Source organism: Sphaerodactylus townsendi, linkage group LG02 (genome assembly GCF_021028975.2).
Source record: "Sphaerodactylus townsendi isolate TG3544 linkage group LG02, MPM_Stown_v2.3, whole genome shotgun sequence".
Lineage (NCBI taxonomy): Eukaryota > Metazoa > Chordata > Lepidosauria > Squamata > Sphaerodactylidae > Sphaerodactylus > Sphaerodactylus townsendi.
Window position 1 is genome coordinate 5,646,364 of NC_059426.1, and position 21,087 is coordinate 5,667,450.

The 21,087-nt window shown below is 46.6% G+C and overlaps 1 protein-coding gene across 1 annotated transcript; it reads left to right on the plus strand.

Annotated features, from left to right (window-relative positions):
• Positions 1-6,735: 6,735 nt before the first annotated feature.
• LOC125425877 (Golgi-associated plant pathogenesis-related protein 1-like) lies at positions 6,736-18,236 on the plus strand. Its single transcript, XM_048483613.1, has 5 exons — positions 6,736-6,913; positions 8,736-8,844; positions 12,942-13,045; positions 13,361-13,438; positions 17,277-18,236. The coding sequence occupies exons 1-5, from the start codon at positions 6,736-6,738 to the stop codon at positions 17,363-17,365; spliced, it is 558 nt and encodes a 185-aa protein (XP_048339570.1). The 3' UTR covers positions 17,366-18,236.
• The last annotated feature ends 2,851 nt before the right edge of the window (positions 18,237-21,087 follow it).

Genomic DNA, 21,087 nt, shown 5'->3' on the forward strand with positions numbered 1-21,087 from the left:
CAGTGCACTTTGCAGCTGGATTTTACGGTGTGGAATCCACTTTTACTGAAAGTGGATTGAAAGTGCATTATTCTACATGTGCGGAAGGGGCCTAAGAACGACAGCTGTAATTGGTTCTTTCGCAAGGATCAATTTATATCAGAGGTGGGATGACCATCCCGTGGTTTCTGTTTCTGGAAATGAAAATGGCCTGGAGGCCTGTAGCTATCCTGAGCACATTTCTACACTGCTGTGAATCTATGGCCCTTTCTTTACAAATCACCTAAAACGTTTCTGAAATGTTTTCAATCCCCCTCCCCTAACAACAATGTATGTCCACACTCACTCCCTTGAAATGATTCATGGCTTCCATTACATTACTTTTATTTGCTGCCTCAAAACATTTGAAAAGGTTTGTGTGGAAAGGACCGAAATTGTGTACGATGCTAGTAATACCCAAATTTACATTTATTTTTGTAAATTTATTTATTTATCTATTGGATTTATCAACCGCCATCCCCCTAGGGCAGTGGTGGCGAACCTTTGGCACTCCAGATGTTATGGACTACAATCCCCATCAGCCCCTGCCAGCACGGCCAATTGGCGCTGGCAGGGGCTGATGGGAATTGTAGTCCATAACATCTGGAGTGCCAAAGGTTCGCCACCACTGCCCTAGGGGCTCAGGGCAGTGAACAACAATTTTAAAACATATTTTATAAACACGGTATAAAATCAATTCAATATATACTCAATAAAACCAGAACCATATAATACCGATGGCGTTTTTCTCTCCCCTCCCCACCCTTGCGCCCACGGGAGGCCAGGTGGAATGGTAGATGTACTTAACCAGGCTGGCCAAATGCCTGGCGGAACAGGTCCATCTTGCAGGCCCTGAGGAAGCTCCACAAGTCCCACAGTGCCCTGATCTCCTTTGGGAGCCTGTTCCACCAGGTGGGGGCCAGGGCTGTAAAGGCCCTGGCCCTTGTACAGGCCACCCTGATCGCTTTTGGGCCAGGGATCACCAATAGGTCCTCCTCTGAGGAGCAGAAGGGCCAAATGGGGCAATATGGGGAGAGGCGGCCCCTCAGGTATGCAGGTCCAAGGCCGTGAATGGCTTTAAAGGTCAAAATCAACACTTTAAACATGATCCAGTACTCGATCAGCAGCCAGTGCAGATGGTACAGTTTTCTGGAGATCCCTGGCCCAAAAACTGTCCGGTCATCCTCAACCTGGTAGAATGTGCAGTCCAATGAGACCAGGGCCCTGCAGGATCTATCAGTTCTGTAGGACCTGTTAGACAGAGCTGTTCCACCACGCCTATGGTTGAGGGCAGCAGTAGGATTCCAACCTGGTTGGCCTCTCCTCTGTTTCTCACCTTCTTGGTCTTTGTCCTGCGCCCGGGGCAGGGTCCCCTCCGGGACCCCAGTTGCCAACCCTCCTTCCCCTGCCCGGCTGCTGGAATCACCGGCCTCACTCCCATTCTCCGGGGAGTGGACTAACTGAGACAGCCGTCTTAGCCACAGGATGCCCCTGCCACCCACGGGTGACCCAGGGTCCGCAGAACGCTAGGCAAGACGAGCAGGGAAGCCTCCCTGCCAGCCCCTGCCTTGGCAGCCATTCTCTCCGCCCTGGCTTTGGGCTGTTCTGTCTGCCTGCCACTCCTCCTCGTTCCCCTGTCCTTTCCCTCTGGCCTCTGCTCCTTTTCCCCCTCTAGAGTGTCCTCCTCCAGGCTTCTCCCCTCTCCTTTCCCCACTCTTTCTGCCTCTCCCCACCAGCACAAGCTCCCACTCCTTCCCTCCTTCCCGTCCGGCCCCTGTATGCCCGATTTCCTCCCTTTTATCTCCTTGTCTTCTGTTCCCGGGGTTGAAAACCCCTCCCCTCCACCACTGCGCTCCCAGGCACTGTCCGTCATCAGCCCAAGTGGGCTCAGCTGTCTTCGTGGTCCCGGCGCGTCCCTCGCGCCGCAGCTGTGGCGGGAGGGCTCCTTGTCGGCCGCGCCGCGGCGGGGCTCTTCGTCAGCTGCGTTGGGGCAGGGCTCGCCATTGCTCCGCCCCCGGCCGGCTGACCAAAGCGGCAATCCCCGCCGGCAGAGCCTCCGCGCGTCCTGCCGGTCGGGGAAAGAGCGGGGCGAACCCCCGCGCGGTCGGTGCTGCGGCGGGGTTCCCCTTGTCCGGCGGGCTCCCGCATCGTTGGGGAGTCGTCCGCCGCCGGTGGGGAGTCGGCCCCCACCCATGGAGCGGGGAGGAAGGCCGGGGAGGGGGTCGAAGCTACCCCCGCCCCCGGACAGTAGTTTAGAATTTAGATTTTAGGTGATATAGATGGGTGCCATCATATGGGCATTTTATGTTGTTGATTTTAAGTGTCTGATTTATTGTTGTACACTTCTCTAGGGATGTTTCACAAGGATCGAATCCCCACTTGAAATTTGCATGCAGATCCAAACCTGTTCGTTGTGAAACTGTGTCCTCTTCATCGGAGTTTCTCCCTCCCCACCACGGCGAGCACACAGCAGACACACCCTGAACAGGACCTTGAAGTGTGATGTTAAATGTTGATGTTATATGTTAAGAAAGTAAGCCATTTTGTTTTTAAAAATTGTTGTTGCAAACTCATTCCACGTTCTGCCCCACAGAACCCACAAGCTGAGGTTACACCTACACTGATAGAAAACCACCTTGAATCTGTGGTCATAGGGCTATACTGGCCCCTTATAGTCTTTAATATCAAACACAATTTTCAGGCCTGTCCCACAATGTGACACCCCCCCGCTTCATATTCTGCCTCCAATCAGGGACCTTGGGATCTTTAAAACTGCAGCTCATGAATGGACTACAGAGATCTGTTCCCCTGAATAAAATGGCTGCTTTGGAGGATGAACTGTATGGATTTGTACCCCATGGAGGGCCCCATCCTCCCCTGGCTCCACTCCCAAATCTGCATCTGGCAACCTCTGGTCCCCACCCCCTGCTGGCAACCCAAATCCTGAGGCTCCCCCTGAGCCCCCCCCCAAAAAAATAGAAGTCCTGAAGGGCATATGGACCCCAGAAAACCAGCCCAGGGAGGAAGAATCCTACAACCCCCTGGGAAATAATGATTGTAAAAAATCCTCACTCCATAGGGACCTCTCTCAAACCCACTCATTTGCATTAAATGTTAATGTAGTTTTAAAGCAGATAATCAGGGCAAAGAGTTTCCCCTCGTAGAAAAAAATATCTCCTCTCATTTAAAAAGACAAGGTAATGACTCCAGAGTAATAATTTACTTCAAGATTAGTTCCCTGATAATTGTGAGAGTTTTTATACCAAAGGGAGTTGCAAGCCGTGCAATTAGCCTAAAAAGACTGCAGCAATATTGCAAGGCTGTCGTTGATCAATACCCCCCCACCCCCAAAGAAATGATGTTTACTTGGTTTATCAACAGGAACTACAAACAGGAACAAAGAGCCCACAAATGCCTCGGGCTTGCATTTGCCTGAGCTCAATAATCTTTAAGATGTCAACCTGCAGAGACATATTTCAGATTTTAAGGCGTCAATATGTAGAAAGGTATTTCAAGCTTTTGCTAATTTTAGGAAGAGAACGGAATAGTGGCCTATCTGCTTCATTGCATCAGTGAGGTAGGTATATATTTTTATGCGGTGGGCTCAGGGGTGGGGCCATGCATCCACCTGCCCCTGGGGGTGTGGCCACACCTCCCCAAGCCCCGCCCCCAGATTCAGTGCTCATAAAACCTGCTCTCTGAGGCCAGGAACCGCAGACTCCCCTGCCCCGTCCCCCTCCCCTCCGGCTGGGCTCCTAGTGTAACGAACCAGTAAAGTCCAGTCAAAAGCAACTAAGTTCTTTATTGAGCTGGCATTCTTAATCAGAGACAGGCAATGCGGAAACTAACTCCCCAGGACTCAAGCAGTCTCTTTTATGGGCTTCAGACAAGTTCCCACCAAGAACAGATAAAGCATAAACAATTCAGGTTCTCACACAGAAACTCACACAGACAGTTTCACACAGACAAGCAAGCAGCAACTGATAACTATTCTGGGTGCCCCGCCAGGAATTACAGCAGGAGCCTCTTCAAGGTTGAACTGCAACCTTACATCTAGCCAGCAGTCGGCAGTCCCTTCTGCTCTCCCCTCCGGGAAGGAGCAGCTAGGGAAAATGAAGCTTGGTGCAAAATCTGAGTTTTGCGCCCCCCCATGGGCGCCCGCTGTGATCCTGGAATCCACCCCCAAACAGCATCACTTTCAATGGTGTTTAAACTAGGGAGCCCAGATTCTTCTTTTAAATCCACCGTAAAGGGAGAATCTGAGGTCCCCAGTTAAAACAAAATTGAAAGTGATGCTGTTTGGGGGCGGATTATCCCCCACCCTGAAACAGCATCACTCTCAATGTTTAAACTGGGGACCTCAGATTCTCCCTTTAAATCCATGCAGAAGGGTGTGGAGTTAAAAGGAGAATCTGGGGAAATTTGGGCGGTGCCTGCTTTCAGGGGTGCAATTGTTAAGCTAGCAGAACCAAAATGTCTGGGTATCTTTAGGAGACTCTCCTGATGATACCACCCAGGTTTGGTGAAGTTTGGTTTAGGGGGAAACAATGGAGGATAGGGCACCCCCTTTGGGAGCCCATAACTTTGGACCCCCTGAACCAAACCTCACCAAACTTGGGTGGTATCATCAGGAGAGTCTCCCAAAAAATCCCTGAACTTTGGATGCTGCTAGCCTAAAAGATGTGCCCCTACATCCCCAAAACTGGAAAAGCACTAAAATACAAAAAACCCACAAACGGGGGCGGAGCTTCGGACATGTAATGGGGGGTGAACCTGGGAAAAAGCCCCCCCCTTACCTATGTCATTGATTGCCATGGTTCTGCAGATCCAAACTCCCAATGTTTTGCCTGCATCCACAGCTGGCATCTTTAGGGTATCACGGAGATAAACACATCGTACTGTGATATGCCACACTGCCTGGCTACACAGCCCAGAAAACCCACAAAAGTCACCGGGTTTTTTTCAGTATTTCTCCACAACCCTTTGATACATTGCTGCTTGCCCCTGACTCAAGAAGGAACAGAGAAAGAGCATGAGAAAGCAATACGTGGTAAGTCAGCTTTTTCAAGATACGCTGGTTTTAATTCCGGTAACGTATATTTAATCCGAAGAACAAGTTTCCTGGGAGTAAGCCCCTTTAAATAAAGTGGGACTTACATCTCAGTAGACCCATTAAACTAGTGATGGAATGGGGCTGTAAAGTTGCTGCTTAACCTTGGAAGGTTTTCGTCTGACAAGGTTGGCGGGACGCCTGGATTGGGGAGTGTTTCTAGTGTCTGCAGTTTCTAGTATCTGTATCTTCTGTTTCTTTTGCCTGTCTGTGTGAAACTGTTTCAAGGAGGTTTTCGGATGGGAACTAAAGGTGTTTGTCTAACTTTGGTGGGAACTGGTGGGGAGCTTGTAAAAGCAGCTGTTTGAATGTTGAGGGGGCCAGTTCCCGCATTGCTTGTGATCGACTTAGAATGTCAGCTCAATAAAGAACTTGAAAAGTTACTTTTGGCCTGGACTTTACTGGTTCCTTACAGAGGCTGGATCAGGAGCAAGCACTGTTCTGACCTTGAAACGATCAGCAGGGAGGAAGGTCTCTTTGGACAAAAGGAAATGGCGATGAGGCACGTGTTCATTAATTGGAAAGAAAATACCCTATTTGGACCAAGCATATCCTGCTTAAGAGGGCTTTGCATGCTATAGCTAATCATGTCTGTACAGAATTAGTGAAGTTAATCTGCAGAGATAACCACACAGACATCCCTAATACCAGTTGTCCTTCATCTAATCCATCAGCAGAGAACCAGAGAGTGAGATGATCAGTCATTGGCAGGAAAGCAAAAAACCTAGCTGAAAGTTTGTACATTCTTTTCTTTCCATAATGTTCCTGGAGAACGAACAATGCATTCCCCTCTTCCTGGAAAATTGCCTTAGGCTTATGTGAATGTAATGAAGGCCACATTATTGTTCTAGATCAGGGGTAGGGAACCTGCGGCTCTCCAGATGTTCAGGAACTACAATTCCCATCAGCCCCTACCAGCATGGCCAATTGGCCATGCTGACAGAGGCTGATGGGAATTGTAGTTCCTGAACATCTGGAGAGCCGCAGGTTCACACGCCAGCTGGGTGACCTTGGGCTAGTCACACAGCTTCTCGAGACTCTCAGCCCCACCCACCTCACAGGGTGTTTGTTGTGAGGGGGGAAGGGCAAGGAGATTGTAAGCCCCTTTGAGTCTCCTATAGGAGAGAAAGGGGAGATATAAATCCAAACTCCTCCTCCTTCTCCTCCTCCTCCTCCTCCTCCTCCTCCTCCTCTTCTTCTTCTTCTTCTTCTTCTTTTTTAGCTGCTTGCTGTCAAAGCTCAGTAGCAGGGCTTATAAACGAGATACTTGTGGACTTAATGGGACCTAGTAATACTTAGGTTGCATTTCACAGGAACTCAAGGCACTTTACATGTTCTGGAACTAATTGCTTGAAAGGTAAATGGGAGGGATGTGCACCTAAGTAAATATGTTATTAGGGTTACCTTCTTAAAAAGTATAATGAAATCATTTTAAGGCATGTTAGCCAAGGTAGCTCAAATTCCCATAACATTTGTCCTGCAGAGCTTATGTTCTTAAACACTTCTGCTGCGTCCAAGTCCAGCTGTTTTCTTTTCTTTTCCTCCTGGACCCTGAGAAATCCATCATGCTAACAGTACCAAACTGACAAAGCAGCCTCTGTGCTGAGATGGTTTTCAGCCTCCAGAGGGGGCAGAGACAGGAAGTGAATTTGTCTCTTATTGTTAGCAACAGAGAGTTCATGTTGCCTAGCACTGTGGCAATTGCAGCCTTTCGGAAATGTCAGGATCGCTTGACTGTTGACCTGGTGATTCAGTCTAGTCTTATGAAGCTGATGGTTTCCATGTGTTGGAAGGGTCTCCCCGTGTCTTGGGTGGCGGATCGGGGAGAGAGTGATCACCACTGTCTCATATGTTTTTATACCAGTGGAAACAGATTTAGAATTTCACATTCCTTCACGTGTACACTGTATGTTCCTTCACATGCGTTAAAAATGCAGTTTATTGGCAGATGCACTGTTAGTAGCTTTCAGATGTCAAAGGTCTGGTGTGAGATTGTTTGGATCTGACAGGGTGAAACCAAAGATGTGCAGGATTTATAGTAGTTAAAATGTGCTTTCTGGATCAGAAGAAGTACTTAAAGATCAGTAGTAATGTTTGGCAACTCATACTGTATTGGAAATCCCCTGTAGTGTATGTGTTTTGCATGGTGTCAGCTGAGTTTTGGTCTGCAGTAGAAAAACGAGATTTGGGTCCAGGAGTACTTTAAAAGCCAACAGTATTTCCAGTTTAAGCTTTCTTTTTTAAAATAATATTTTTATTAATTTTCTCAATATAGTTATCAATTAAAGAGAGTGATCAATTAAACAAAAAAGAGAAAGTCAAACAAAGGCAAGTCAGAAAAAGATAATACAACTACCGAAAAAAACTGTATGAATATTATCTCTAACACATTCGATCTTGAAATTACGAAATTAATATTATCAGAGAGGACGTTACGCAGTCTTAAAATTAACTACCTTCTGTCCAATGGTTCTACAGCATAGGTATCAAACTCGTGGCCCTCCAGATGTTATGGACTACAGTTCCCATCATCCCCTGCCAGCATGATGCTGGCAGGGGATGATGGGAACTGTAGTCTATAACATCTGGAGGGCCACGAGTTTGACACCTGTGCTCTACAGCATCGTTACCAGACAATCTCTTGTATCTTGATCGTTATCAAATTAATATTCTTCCTGTTATTGTTTTTACATAGTTGATTCAGCCTCAAATAAGAAATAAAGTTCCTATTTCTCATCAAATTTATGTTTTGGCCATCTGTTTATGAGGTTTGTTCAGTCATTAGAGCACATTGTCTAATTTTATCTTCCCAAAGTTCTGTATTCACAGTGTAAGCATTCAACAGCCTGACAAAGGGAGCTTGGGCTCTCAAAAGCTTATACCCTGAAAATTTTGTTGGTCTCTAATAAGGTGCTATGGGATGCAAAGCTACCTCTTGTTTTGCGTACTGAAAGTCCTGAACCATTGGGAGACTCACTGTCTGATGGAATGGACACTAGAAGTACAGGAAGGACACTCTAGCCCAGGGGTCTGCAACCTGTGGCTCTCCAGATGTTCATGGACTACAATTTCCATCAGCCTTGACCATGCTGGCAGGGGCTGATGGGAATTGTAGTCCATGAACATCTGGAGAGCCACAGGTTGCAGACCCCTGCTCTAGCCTCTACCTTCAGCCAGAGGCCCACAGTCCATTTGAAGATTGCACCCTGTCTCTCCTAGGATGACGGCCAGCAGGAGAAGACCAGCTTGCCCCAGCTGGAATGTCATCTGTATCAAAGCAATAAAAGGAAGCCAAAATCATGAGCGGAGTATGTTTTTCCTGTTAAGAAATTCGCTCTACGCAGTTAGAAATGCTAACGAACCATCTTTTCTGACGCGTCTCATCTTCAGAAGATGAAGATGGTATTGTGGTATTGAACATTAAAATGTCTTCCCCTCCTTTCTGTTTGTGTAACTGGGGTGTTTGTTCTGAAGAGCTTGTAAAATGGGTTTTTCTCTTTTCAAGACTGCAATAGAATATAGATTTTTTAAATGGCCGCTACAACAGTTGTGTCTGCAACAGAAACTGGCAGCATTTCAATACTATCCTTTTCTTATGCTGTTTTAGCTTCCAAACAATTTGCAGACGAAGTCTTAAAAGGTCACAATGACTACCGAAAGAAGCATGGCGTGCCTCCTCTAAAACTGTGCAAAAAATTAAACAGGGAAGCACAGCAGTAAGTACAACTTTTCCTTGTTTCTTTAGGAATGTGCCATTATTTGCGTACATTTAGGTTGGGTACTCTTAGTACTTAAGGTCTTCACAACACTTCTCATAGGATGATATTTCAGAGCCACGACCTAATAGCCTTCTGGTGCCATCTTCAGGAACAAGACGTGTAGCATACCACAATGTCATTCTTTATAGCAGTGGTGGCGAACCTTTGGCACTCCAGATGTTATGGACAACAATTCCCATCAGTCCCTGCCAGTATGGCCAATTGGCCATGCTGGCAGGGGCTGATGGGAATTGTAGTCCATAACATCTGGAGTGCCAAAGGTTCGCCACCACGGCTTTATTGTATTTTTTTTTATTTAAAAATTTTTGGGGTAGAAGGAGAAAATGATATTAAAGGTTCATAGTGACGTTTTAGTACTCCCTCATACTTTCTGGTAATCTACATGAACATGGAAAGGAAGAATGAGGGCAAGACTAAAACAAGAACCAAGGAACAAGGCTGGCCAAACCCCCCAAAAACTTGCCACACAACAATATTGCACAAGGAAGTGTTAATACCAAAAATGACTAAAGTGCATATATGCAGTATTCACAAAATAACATAATCAGGAATGATTGCTTACGAGTCCACTTCAAAAGCTCTCCGACCGTGTACTATAAATATTTCATCTCACAGTCCAAATGGAAAGACATGGAAGGAGCACCGGTTCGAAGCAACAGCAACCCTGTCGTAAAATTGGCCACAAGTTCTAAAGGAGCAGCAAGGGTTCAAAGGAAAAAAAAACTGGCAGCAAAGCCTGCTTGGCCTTGAAGTGCGTTTTAAGCTAATCTTCTTTAGTGCATGTGCGTCCTCTTCAGTGCATATGTTGCAAATCATTCACTAGGTGTTCTTTCTAGGATTCCTAGTAACGTTACTAAGAATCCTAGAAAGAACACCTAGTGAATGTTCTGGTAAACTATAATTTATTAACATATAACGAATTTGAATGATGGAAATAAGTACTAATACTGTACATATGCACTGTTTTCCATTGGACTGTGAACGAAATATTTATAGTATTACGGTCGGGAGAACTTTATGGACTCATGCAATCATTCCTGATTATGTTATTTTGTGAATATTGCGTATATGCACTTTAGTCATTGTTTGGTATTAACACTTCCTTGTGCAATCTTGTTGTGTGGCAAGTTTTTGGGGGTTAGGCCAACCTTGTTCCTTGGTTCTTGTTTAATCTACACGAACAGCAGAATTACAAAAGTCCATTTCTTGCTGGATCATTTCTCAGTGGAGGATGGCTGATCTCTGCTGATCTCGTATTTTCATCCTGCCCTTCCTCCAGAGAGCTCAGGTACATCATGACCCTCCCTTCTCTATTTTATTCTCACAAAAACCCTGTGATGTAAATTAGGCTGAGAGAGTCACTGGGGCTGGGCATCCAACCTGCCTTGGGTTTGCCTTCTGAGGGTGGGAACCACCAGGGTGAATCCTCTCTAATAACCACACTGGACTCTTTGCTGGGATAAACATTTTGGCCATAGTCATTTTATTAGCCAACCAAAAACAGAAGCGTGAGGCGTAGCATGGGTCTTGATCTGGCCTGTCTGCTTCATAGCGAAGCTCCAACGGGCGGATGCCCTGTATTGGACTTCGCTCCGCTGAAGGGCTCTGCCGGGCGGACCCTCCTGCCAAGAGGTGATCCCCATTTGCCGGTTGTCTCTTGCAGCGTCGCCGCACTTCCAGATCATTACCCATGCGCCACCGCCCGAACGGCTATGACAGAAACAAGCAACAACCGAATAAACCCAGGGAGAGGTGGGTGGGCAAATCGCCGGCTGGCCGAAGCACATGGCCAGAACAAAGGAGGGCTTTTTCCTTTAAAGGGTCAATCCGCCCTCCCCTCCTGGTGACGTCAGCCCTTGCCCAACATGGCCCGGGCTTCGCTTCTGCCCTCAGTTAAGCGGAAGCGGTCACCTTGGCTCCACCCATCCCACCCCCAGAGGCAACCGCAGCCAGTGGGTGATTCACAGCTGTCTTTGTCTAAGGTCCCTTATGCATGGAGCGCTTTCTGTGGTGCTCCCAGCCCCATGTCCCTTAACAGTGGGGAGCCCCACTGTCTGCCCCACAGCCACAATTACAGGTGCCTGCCCCCACTCAAAAGACAAGATATTACCCTTTAAAGGCAATACCAGTATTATATTGATATATCTATATTGCTGAAGCTGTTTTTCATTGCTTTTGCATTTTCGAGGGAAAATCCAGGTGTGGATCCCTCCACTCCTCTCAGGGATCCACGGCCGGCTTTCCCCCCCAAATGCAAAAGCAATGAAAAGCAGCCTCAACAATAACAATAGAAACAATAGCAATATTACCTTTATTGATTGATTGATTGATTGATTGTTTGGATTTGTAGACCGCCCCATCCCCGAGGGCTCTGGGCGGTGCACAACAATATCAACATGTCTACAATATATCATAGAGGTTCACAATAGTGACCACATAACAATCATTACATGTACTAAAATCCATTAAAACGGCGGTCGGTACAAAAATAACAGGCGTCCCATAACCCAATTTATTAAAAACCTCCCCAAAAGGAGGGAACGGCCAGACTCCTCCCTAGGAGGGTAACATAGATGGAAACAGAAATAAGATGGTAAAATAAGTGCGTAAGGGGGGGGGGGCTTTAAAGAAATAAAACAGGCAACCTTCGTCTTGCCTTTTGACTGCAGCAACCCAGAAAGAAGGAGACCACGCAGCAAAAGGGAAACCTTGTGGTTTCCCCGCTCTCGCAAACCACCAGGTGCCCAGGATCTCCAGGGATGCAACTCTTACGGCATCAGTACCAGAATCTCTGCCCTGCAGGAACCACATGCTCACTGTGGAGCAGAACGCTAGGGTACAGTCCCCCTAAGTTTAGGCTTGTGCTTGCTTAAGTGGTTTAGAAAAACTAATACGGAGAATGACAAAACCAACTTCGAAGGAGCATATTGTTGCTGAAAAATGGGGGGGGGGGCTTTGTAATTGTAGCATGGAGAATGTTTAAGGTGACCAGATTTTTACTATCGGTGCTCCGGGCTGCTGAGTAGCGTGCCCACTTATGAGCATCACTGCCTTTATGTGGCGGGTGCTGGTCAGGAAACAGGGAGGCTTCCAGAAGGCACCCGCGGCAGCGCGGGAGGCAGCTCCCTCCTGCATGCTGCTGCACTGCCTTCTGGGGTGCTTCCCCTGTTTCCTGACGGGAGCGCCACCATAAAAGGTAGTAGTGCTCCTCAAGGCGGCCGCACACGCCGCGAGGAGAACACATTCCCAACCGGGACAATGTCAAAGCTCGGAAGGGACGCTGGACACATCAGCGATAAGCTTGCAGAGTGTCCCGCTAAAAATCGGGACGGCTGGTCACCCTAAGAATGTTCCAACTTCCATTTAAGGACTGACTATCAAGAAGAATGCCAGGCCTATAGCCAATGCTGCTGCAGAGGCCAGTGGATTGGATCCAAGTAGCCTTTTCACAACATCTCAGCCATTTCCCTCCATATTACAGCCCCCATCCTAGATGGCTTTTGATCATGCAGGGCGCTGCGATTCTCAGCAGAACCGTTTTAGACCCCTTTTACGCTCGTAGAAAACCCAGTTGGATCCAGCCCAGTCTTTTGAAATGGCTTGAATGGTGATATTGTAACTTTATTCCTTTTGTGTAGGTCATCTTGGAAAAGCACTTCAGAGGATTTATGTATATAAAAAAGTGAGACCTGTGGATGAGTTACGGGGTGCCACACTATTGGTGAAGTTGTTCCCTCACATTGTAAAATTGGGAAGCATTTGAGGAACCTTGACAGATAAACTTTGGTGTTGAAATACTGCATGTGGTTGCTCTCATTCTTTGTGCAAATGCAAAATGGTGGAGAACTCCAGTGTGACACTCTTGGATTGAAGGGTCCTCTCCTTTTCTCCCTTCTACGGAAGGCTGCACCCTGCTATAAACTGCCCACCTGGACAGAATCTTCTTCCAAAGTGTTTTTGCAGAATCACAGGGCTGTCTGGTCTTTCTGTTCTGCTTATTGTTCCCCAATGGAGTTGTTATTGTTTTAATGTAGGTATTCAGAAGCACTTGCCAGCACGAGGATCCTCAAGCACAGTTCTGAATCTAGTAGCGGAAGATTCGGAGAAAATTTAGCGTGGGCTTCTTATGATCAGTCAGGTAAGCTAGGGAGCAGCAGTGGCGTTGGAGGTTAAGAGATCGTGTATCTAATCTGGAGGAACCTTGTTTGATTCCCAGCTCTGCCGCCTGTGGAGACTTATCTGGGGAATTCATATTAGCCTGTACACTCCCACACACACCTCCTCCTCCTCCTCCTCCTCCTCCTCCTCCTCCTCCTCCTTCTTCTAATTTTTATGGTCAAAACTTGCTTTTTGTTTTGTTTGTAATTCAGATTTTGAAACTTCAGATCCTCAGATCCTGTGTCCTGCAAAGTTCACTAGTAACTCCACACCCGTGTTCAATTTTATCTTGCAGGAACAGAAGTAGCTGACAGATGGTATAGCGAAATTAAAAATTACAACTTTCAGAGTCCAGGATTTTCCTCTAACACAGGTGAGTGTGGCCCGGGATTGCTTACTCGCTGACTGACAGCACAGAAAGGAACGTTTATTTTCCCGTCATCCTTCCACAGTCAAGCATTTAATTACGCATTTCATGGTGGTGGGACAGAGGAAGGAATCCATGCTGCTGAAACTCTGACAGGAAATTGAAGGTGGGTGGCTGAACTTGTGACTCACTGGAGCAGGAGGAAGCATGCAATTTTAAAATCTTCCTCTTTCCACACTGTAACTTCTAAAAGGGTTGATTTGTGAACAGCTTGATTTCTCAGGAAATAGCAGGTTGCTTAAGTTAATGTTGTCAGTCATATGCCTGTTGGTTGTATGCTTATTCTACCTTTTCCTTGAAGAAGCTGCAGCTAGCATACCTAGGTCTCTCCTCTTTCGTTTTATCTTCACAACCACCCTGTGAAGTAGAGAGAGCGACTGGTCTTGTGACCCAGTGACCTTCATGGCTAAGCGGGAGTTTGAATCTGGTCTCTCCAGTCCTACTCCAACTCACTCACCACCACACCATGATAGCCTGTTGCCATTTGATAACTCATTTCCTTGTAAATTAAGAGCCAGTGTGTAGCTCTCAGTGGGGAAAGAAACCACCAAAAGTACCCGTGATATACCATGATAAGATCGAATTCGAGTTTTCAGCCCTTTTTAAGGGCTGAAAAATGCTCCCCCTCGAATTTATACTGCTGAAGTCCAGTGATTCCAGCCACTGACGACTTCATGCACATCTTCACTTTATCGAATGGGCAGGTTTCAGAAGAGGCCTGCTGCCTGTCGTTCCTTTCCAAGTTGAAACGGACCTGCTGGGAACTACTCTTTTCCCAGGGAGACCCTGGACAGAATGTGGTTCCCATCAAGTCGCTTTTGAAGCCTGGAAGAGGAACACAGGCAGCAGGCTCCTCTTCTGACGCCTGCTCCATTTGTTAAAGTAAGTCTGGGAGGCGCCGCTTGGGGCAGACGCGGGCACCAAACGGGAACTCCCTCTGCCCCAGGGAAAAGGCCCGGCTGCCTTCTCCTCCTTGGGGCAGAGGGGGGAATGGCGGGCGGGCGCCTGCTCTTGTGCCGCTCTCACGCCATTAGGGAGCCAGCGGCACAGAGTAGGAATCCCTTCCTCTGCCCCAGCAGGAAAAGAGGGCTGGCTGCCTTCTCCCTGGGGCAGAAGGGGACGCATATGGCGGGCGTCTGCTCCTTGGTGTCCGCTGGCTGCTGCATTTCCACACCCTCGAATTCTATACCACGAAGTCAATAAAAGTTTTCCCAGTTTTTTGTGGAAAATCCAGGGTGCCTCGGGAATTCTTATACCTCGGGTCGACTCTTACACGCCTCCAGTATAGCTCACGATTTTGTACATGCTGCTTTGCATGCCCTTGGAACACAGTGAAGTTTGTTCACGCATTCAGCAGTGGGACATCAATCAAACTGTTTCATCTCATTCTTGTAGCACGTCTAATTTTGGCCAAATTATGGCGTACAGATATGGTACCTTCCGTGGAAGACTGGTATAACAAAGTACAACAACTCTTTATTTTAGACAAGGGTTCTCACCAATCAAGGTTTCTCCCAGTGGAATCATACTTAGAGATCTGGCAGCCTTGGATATCACATTTGAAGGAAAAGATTGAAGTTGTTTTTTGTCCAATTGATTACTAATGAAAAGTGGTTTATCTTTAACAGTGGTGGTGAACCTATGGCACGGGTGCCAGAGGTGGCACTCAGAGCCCTCTCTGTGGGCACGCGCGCACAGAGTTTGTCATGTGGGGGGGGGAATTGCCCCCTCATACACACATCTAGGCTGGCCTGGGTTCCTGGACTTGATGTGCATGCACCTCAGTGAGCAGGGAGGACTCGGCTGGCGGGCCTGGTGCCTGTGCTCCAGGTGGCTGCTGCCCGGGGCGGTGGGCAGAGGTGGCAGAGATGCTAGAGAGGCACAGAGTGGCGCATGTGGGACTTGCTGGAGGCTACAGCAGGCTGGCCCCTGCTCGAGAGGGTTATTCAGGTTAAATTGCCGCGTTGGCACTTTGCAATAAATAAGTGGGTTTTGGGTTGCAATTTGGGCACTCGGTCTCGAAAAGGTTCGCCGTCACTGATCTTTAACATTAATAATAGAATTATCAAGGAATTAGTTTATAATTTTTTTTCCCCAGTATTAGATCGTTTGACTGAACATAAAAACTGAACAATGGGTTCAGAGGATAATAATTATCTAGAAATGTTACAATATTTATTAAATAAATGATATCTTTTGAAGGAGAAGTCGACCTTTATATAGTTAGATATTAGAATGAACTTATTCAATGAATGCATCAATTTTCTGTACTTATTTAGATGTCAACCAGATTATGTAACTAATCATATACTTTCTGCTGATGCTGTTATTTATGTTTATTAACCAATAAGAAAAATGAATGTGCAAAAAAAACACACACTAAATAATCGAGCACCGATCATGATGCACATGTGATGTAGGCCTTGGTTTCCTATTAGGGTTGTAAGGACAAATCACATTTGTTAAAAGTGCTGTGAGTAATAAACAATCTCAGCTGGGCAAATGCTGAGAACACGCAGCGAAGCTTGGTGTTCTTGGAGTAACTTGACTGTGCACATCTCTGGCTGCAATGGGCTGCCCTTCTACCTCCTGGTCTCATATAGGGGTCTGCAACCTGCGGCTCTCCAGATGTTCATGGACTTCAATTCCCATCAGCCCCTGCCAGCATGGCCAATTGGGGCTGATGGGATTTGTAGTCCATGAACATCTGGAGAGCCGCAGGTTGCAGACCCCATATACTGATAGTGAGGAACCAGCCCTGCAACAGAAAGCTTATGCAAGGATATCTGTGGTTTTTAACCATTGATGTTTGTCATGACTTGCCCCATTTGTGTTGAGTTCTGCTCCTATGTATATTCAGTTCTGTTATGGCCTTTTGGCCTGTCTTTCTGTCCCCTTCCGCACATACAGAATAATGCACATTCGATCCACAATTGTTTGAAAGTGGATTTTGCTATTCCGCCCAGTAAAATCCAGCTTCAAAGTGGATTGAAAGTGGATCGAAAGTGCATTATTCTGCACATGTGGGAGAGGACTCTAGCTTACTTCATTTATACCCCACCTTTTTCCCCAATGGGGATTCAAAGGAGTTTCCATCATTCTCCTGTTTTCCATTCTATCCTTGAAGCAACCTTGTGAGCTACATTAGGCTGAGGGGGCATCACTGGCCCAAACTTCTACTGCAAGTGGGGTTCCAAACCCGGGTCTCCCAGATCTTAGCCTTGCACTCTAACCACATGGGCTGGTTTAAAACTGAAGTTAATAAATCATTCCTCAACCCTTTATATTATTCAGAAAGTAATTTTTTAAAAAGTGATAGTCTGGGGGAGTGGGGGAGGGAAGGAGGAGGAGGAGTAGTTTGAATTTATATCCCCCCTTTCTCTCCTGCAGGAGACTCAAAGGGGCTTATGATCTCCTTGCCCTTCCCCCCTCACAACAAACACCCTGTGAGGTAGGTGGGGCTGAGAGAGCTCCGAAGAACTGTGACTAGCCCAAGGTCACCCAGCTGGCGGGTGTGGGAGTGCACAGGCTAATCTGAATACCCCAGATAAGCCTCCACAGCTCAGGGGGCAGAGCTGGGAATCAAACCCAGTTCTCCCGATTAGATAAATGAGCTCTTAACCTCCCACGCCACTGCGTAGGAAGGTTGCATTCCAGGTTAGCCTTGCTTGAGTTCCCACAGCTGAAAATGAAACCATTTGGCACCTTTTTGGTTTTACTCACTCAGTCTAGCTTGCAAACCTCATCCCAAACTAATAGGATGTGTTTTGGGTTTTCCTTTTAGGACACATTCTACAGCAAATGAAGGTTTGGAAAAGAACACAAAGAAGATGGAAGGCCGGAAAGGCAGGCAGCAATGGCTTAATGGCCTGACTATCAGCTCGTGGTGGCAAGATATGTACCTGCTGGCAATATTGTAAATCCTGGTCACTATGAGCAAAATGTTCTTCCACCAAAGAAATAACTTTGTCAGGAATCGGGAGGGGAGAGGGGAGGAAGGGCTTTTGAAACAGCCAATGAAAAGCAAAGCTGCGGACTGGATGAGAGCAAGCTGACCTTTCATACAAAGTGAAATTGAATGGAATCTCATGCTTGAAGGTCCTGGGAACATACTACAACAGCAGCTTTTGACCACGTTTGACAGAGATGTCTTTCTGGGCGGAACCGGTACAGAGGAGCCAGAAAGCAAGTTTCCTAAGTAAAACATGTGGAATAACATGCAAAATGTTTTGTAGCACTTTGAATTTTTGTATGGTCCTCTTAAGATGTTAGAACACTTCCATTAAAATGTTGTAGGCCTAAGATTATTCTTTAATATGTTCAGATTTTCCACTGAGTACAACTCAGCAGTAAATTGTCTGGCTTTGGCTATACGATTATCAAAAGAGTTTAATGGTTTAGAAATCTTGTTCATCTTCATAATGCTCACTTCGGTGCTTTCAAGTATTTCTTTATGCCTGTTACATAGTTGTTTCCAAACCTTTCTGCAACCGAAATGCACATTGACCCTTTGGTGTTGTGTGGCACATCATGGCACTGTTGTAAATTATGATAGTCAACATTTGGAACTATCCAGGGGAAAACTCCATTTTGCAGCCTGCTCTATACAAAGAGTAAGATACGGAAAGTTTTTCCATTTAGCTGGAATTTGTAGACAGTCCTGTTGTAGATTGGAACAATGAGTACAATAAATCTGTTGTAGATTGGAACAATGGAACAATAAATCTGGCTCCAATCCTGCATACAGCTGGACATAGGCCTTTTTCGCACACACGGTTTATTCTAGAATTAAAGCAATCCGCATCGACATCTTGACCTTTTTGATGCTGTTTCGTCGCTTGATAGCATTCACACATGGCTAGGTTGTCAATCACGATCTTCTGCTTGCTTCCGCAACTCCCCGGTTTTGCATGCACGCCCAGTGAATCGCAGTGCAACGCAACTAGCGACTCTGATTAGCTGTTACGCTACCATCCCACAGGGGGGTCGCCATGACACTTCTACCTGGAGCCTTTCCTGAAATGGCAGCTGATGATTTTCGGGCTTCCAAATTGTCTACCATCCCGTTTCCGTGGATGGGCTGTTGAGCTACCGTGTTAATGGGGGGGGGCTTAAACGACTGAACGAAATCACCGTGCTGCAAATGTATCGCCAATGGTGCCATGGGAACCTTCCGGTAGCTTTCGAGAACTATCAGGCGCATCACACAACCAAACGCTGTGAGGAGGAGTGGAGAGTCGAAAGTGAGACTTTCAAAGCTGAACAATGGGGTGCGCAGCAGAACTTAACAAGCTCCAAACTAATCGCGATTCCCATTGGCTGGATCAAATCGGCCACACCGGTGGGTGTGTCACCCCTGACTGTCATTTACTCCAGTTTTGTTTTCAAGCAAGACCTTAGCCACCATTGTGATTGTGGGGGAAACCGGTTTTTCCCTAGAAAGTTGCACAAGTTATGGCTGAGCGACAGGAAAATGTGGGAACAACAGCTGAAATGAGGGTACACCCAGATGGGGGAATTCGGGACACATTCGGCTCAAGTGTGTGCAAAAAAATGTGTGAAACAGTAACGACCTCACATGTTAGATCTGCAACAAACAGTCTGTGCTAAAAAGGCCCCAGTCATGTATTTGAAATCCTGCGCTCAGGGCTGCGTGTGCTGCTTTTCTGTATGAGTATAGAAAAATGTGCTACTGGGTGGAGAATTCAGGCTCATTCCGCACATGCAGAATAATGCACTTTCAAACTGCTTTCAGTGCTCTTTGAAGCTGTGCGGAATGGCAAAATCCACTTGCAAACAGTTGTGAAAGTGGTTTGAAAACGCATTATTTTGCGTGTGCGGAAGGGGCCTCAGTTTTTAGAGAGTCTGTGCTTTCAGTCTTAAAATAATCAGGCTGGTTTCTGGTTCTTACAGCTGTGAAGAGATGCCCAAAAGAGTGCAGACAGTCCTTGCTGAAAGAGTCAACATGAAAGGAAGGGCTTACTATGATTTCTGGTGGGTGGGTGTACAGCTTTTAAGTCCCTTCAATAACTCCTTCCCCCTTTTCATGACTAGCAAAACCAACAGATTGAGCAAAACTGTACATGCTGCAGAAAAATCATGCCAATTTAGCAAATTCCAATTTATACAGGTTGTAGAATTCACCCTTTTTTCATGTGGAATTTGTTTTTTTAAAAAATAACATCCATTAAAATATACAACAATGACTCTATTTATAGTTCAGTACTCATTTTACATAATCAAGTCCATCCAATGGATTACATTAAAAGTACATGTCACAGTAGTGACATAGGTGTACAGTAGGGGAGTATACTGCTGTCCCTAGATATGAAATCTCCTCCTCTGACACTGCCCACTTCAACTTTTTAACTGTGCCTGAGAAATTTTCTGATCAGGTGCTTTCTTAGAAAGACATGCCCACTCTTGAGCTATTGGATACGCTAACACTTCCCCTATAGCTACTTCACTTAACACCCTTTAGGCTGTGTGTAATTTTCAAACAATAAAATGTGACGCAGGAGGGGGAGAGGCCATGAGGTGACTCCACAACATGACTGGCCCCACCAGAATTAAAGGCGACCAGACCAAGACATGGTGTGACATGGCTGTAGGCAAGATGGCCACTTCCCAGGTTTGTAGGAAGTCTATAAAAGATGGCGAAGGAACGTTATTGTTTTCTTTGTTTGTAACTTCCTGTTTAATGGGGGGGGGGTTGTCTTTTGTTCCACAATTTGTTTTGCCCCCTCTAGTGGTTGCTTCGATATTAAACCAGCGGTTTCCTGTCAAGTCATATCTGACCTATGGTGACCCCGATGGGGTATTCAGAGCAAGAGACATTCAGAGGTAGTTTGCCACTGCTTGCCTCTGAGTAGCGGCCCTGGACTTCCTTGGTAGTCTTCCCTCCAAGGACTAGTCGTGGTGACTGCCTACTTTCCAAAATCTGAGGTTTATATTTTCTCCAGACTAAAGGAGGAGGGAGGCGGGAGGGAGGCAGGTTATGAGGGGGATGAAATCTGATGGAACCCACTTACCTAAGGCCAGGAGTTGCTGCTGGAAGCTAAAAGTGGACAAACAGCCCTGGGAAGCTGGCTCTGTGTCAGGCCTGGGGGCAAACACATAACCATACTGTCTTCACACTATCCTTTTCTTATGCAGGCCATTGTGGGGACTGGTAGGAGGGGGGAACCCCTAAATGGGCAATGTCTGAAGATACATACTTGCTGCAAAAGTTTCAGCACCAGCTCTGGCTTTTTGCAGCTAAAGTCTTGACACAGTTCAGTAAAGCTCTTGAACCATTCCGAGTCTCAGTTATTGACTGGAGGCCCTTACACTCTGGGAAGCCACAAGAAAGGAGAGCTACTGTTAGCCGCTTCCTTGCCCTATGTTGCAGAACTGACTTGAGAATCTGGTGTGTACCTGTATGTGCAGGTGTCTGTGTGCAACAGGATCCAGGGAGCCTAGACTGTTACTCAGCTGACTTCAGTCCCCGGTGGTAAAGCTTTACCACGAAACACGCAGTCCTGCTGTTACCACGAATTGCCAGGTAACAATAAGTGATTTCAGCTCAGCAACTTAATGAGGCGCAGGAAGCCGGT

Excerpts from the sequence above, each read along its gene's own strand:
- LOC125425877 (XM_048483613.1), top strand. The coding sequence starts at position 6,736 with ATGGTTTTCAGCCTCCAGAGGGGGCAGAGACAGGAAGTGAATTTGTCT. Across the intron at positions 8,845-12,941 it reads TTAAACAGGGAAGCACAGCA|GTATTCAGAAGCACTTGCCA; the intron begins GTAAGTACAACT and ends GTTTTAATGTAG. Across the intron at positions 13,046-13,360 it reads GGCTTCTTATGATCAGTCAG|GAACAGAAGTAGCTGACAGA; the intron begins GTAAGCTAGGGA and ends TTTATCTTGCAG.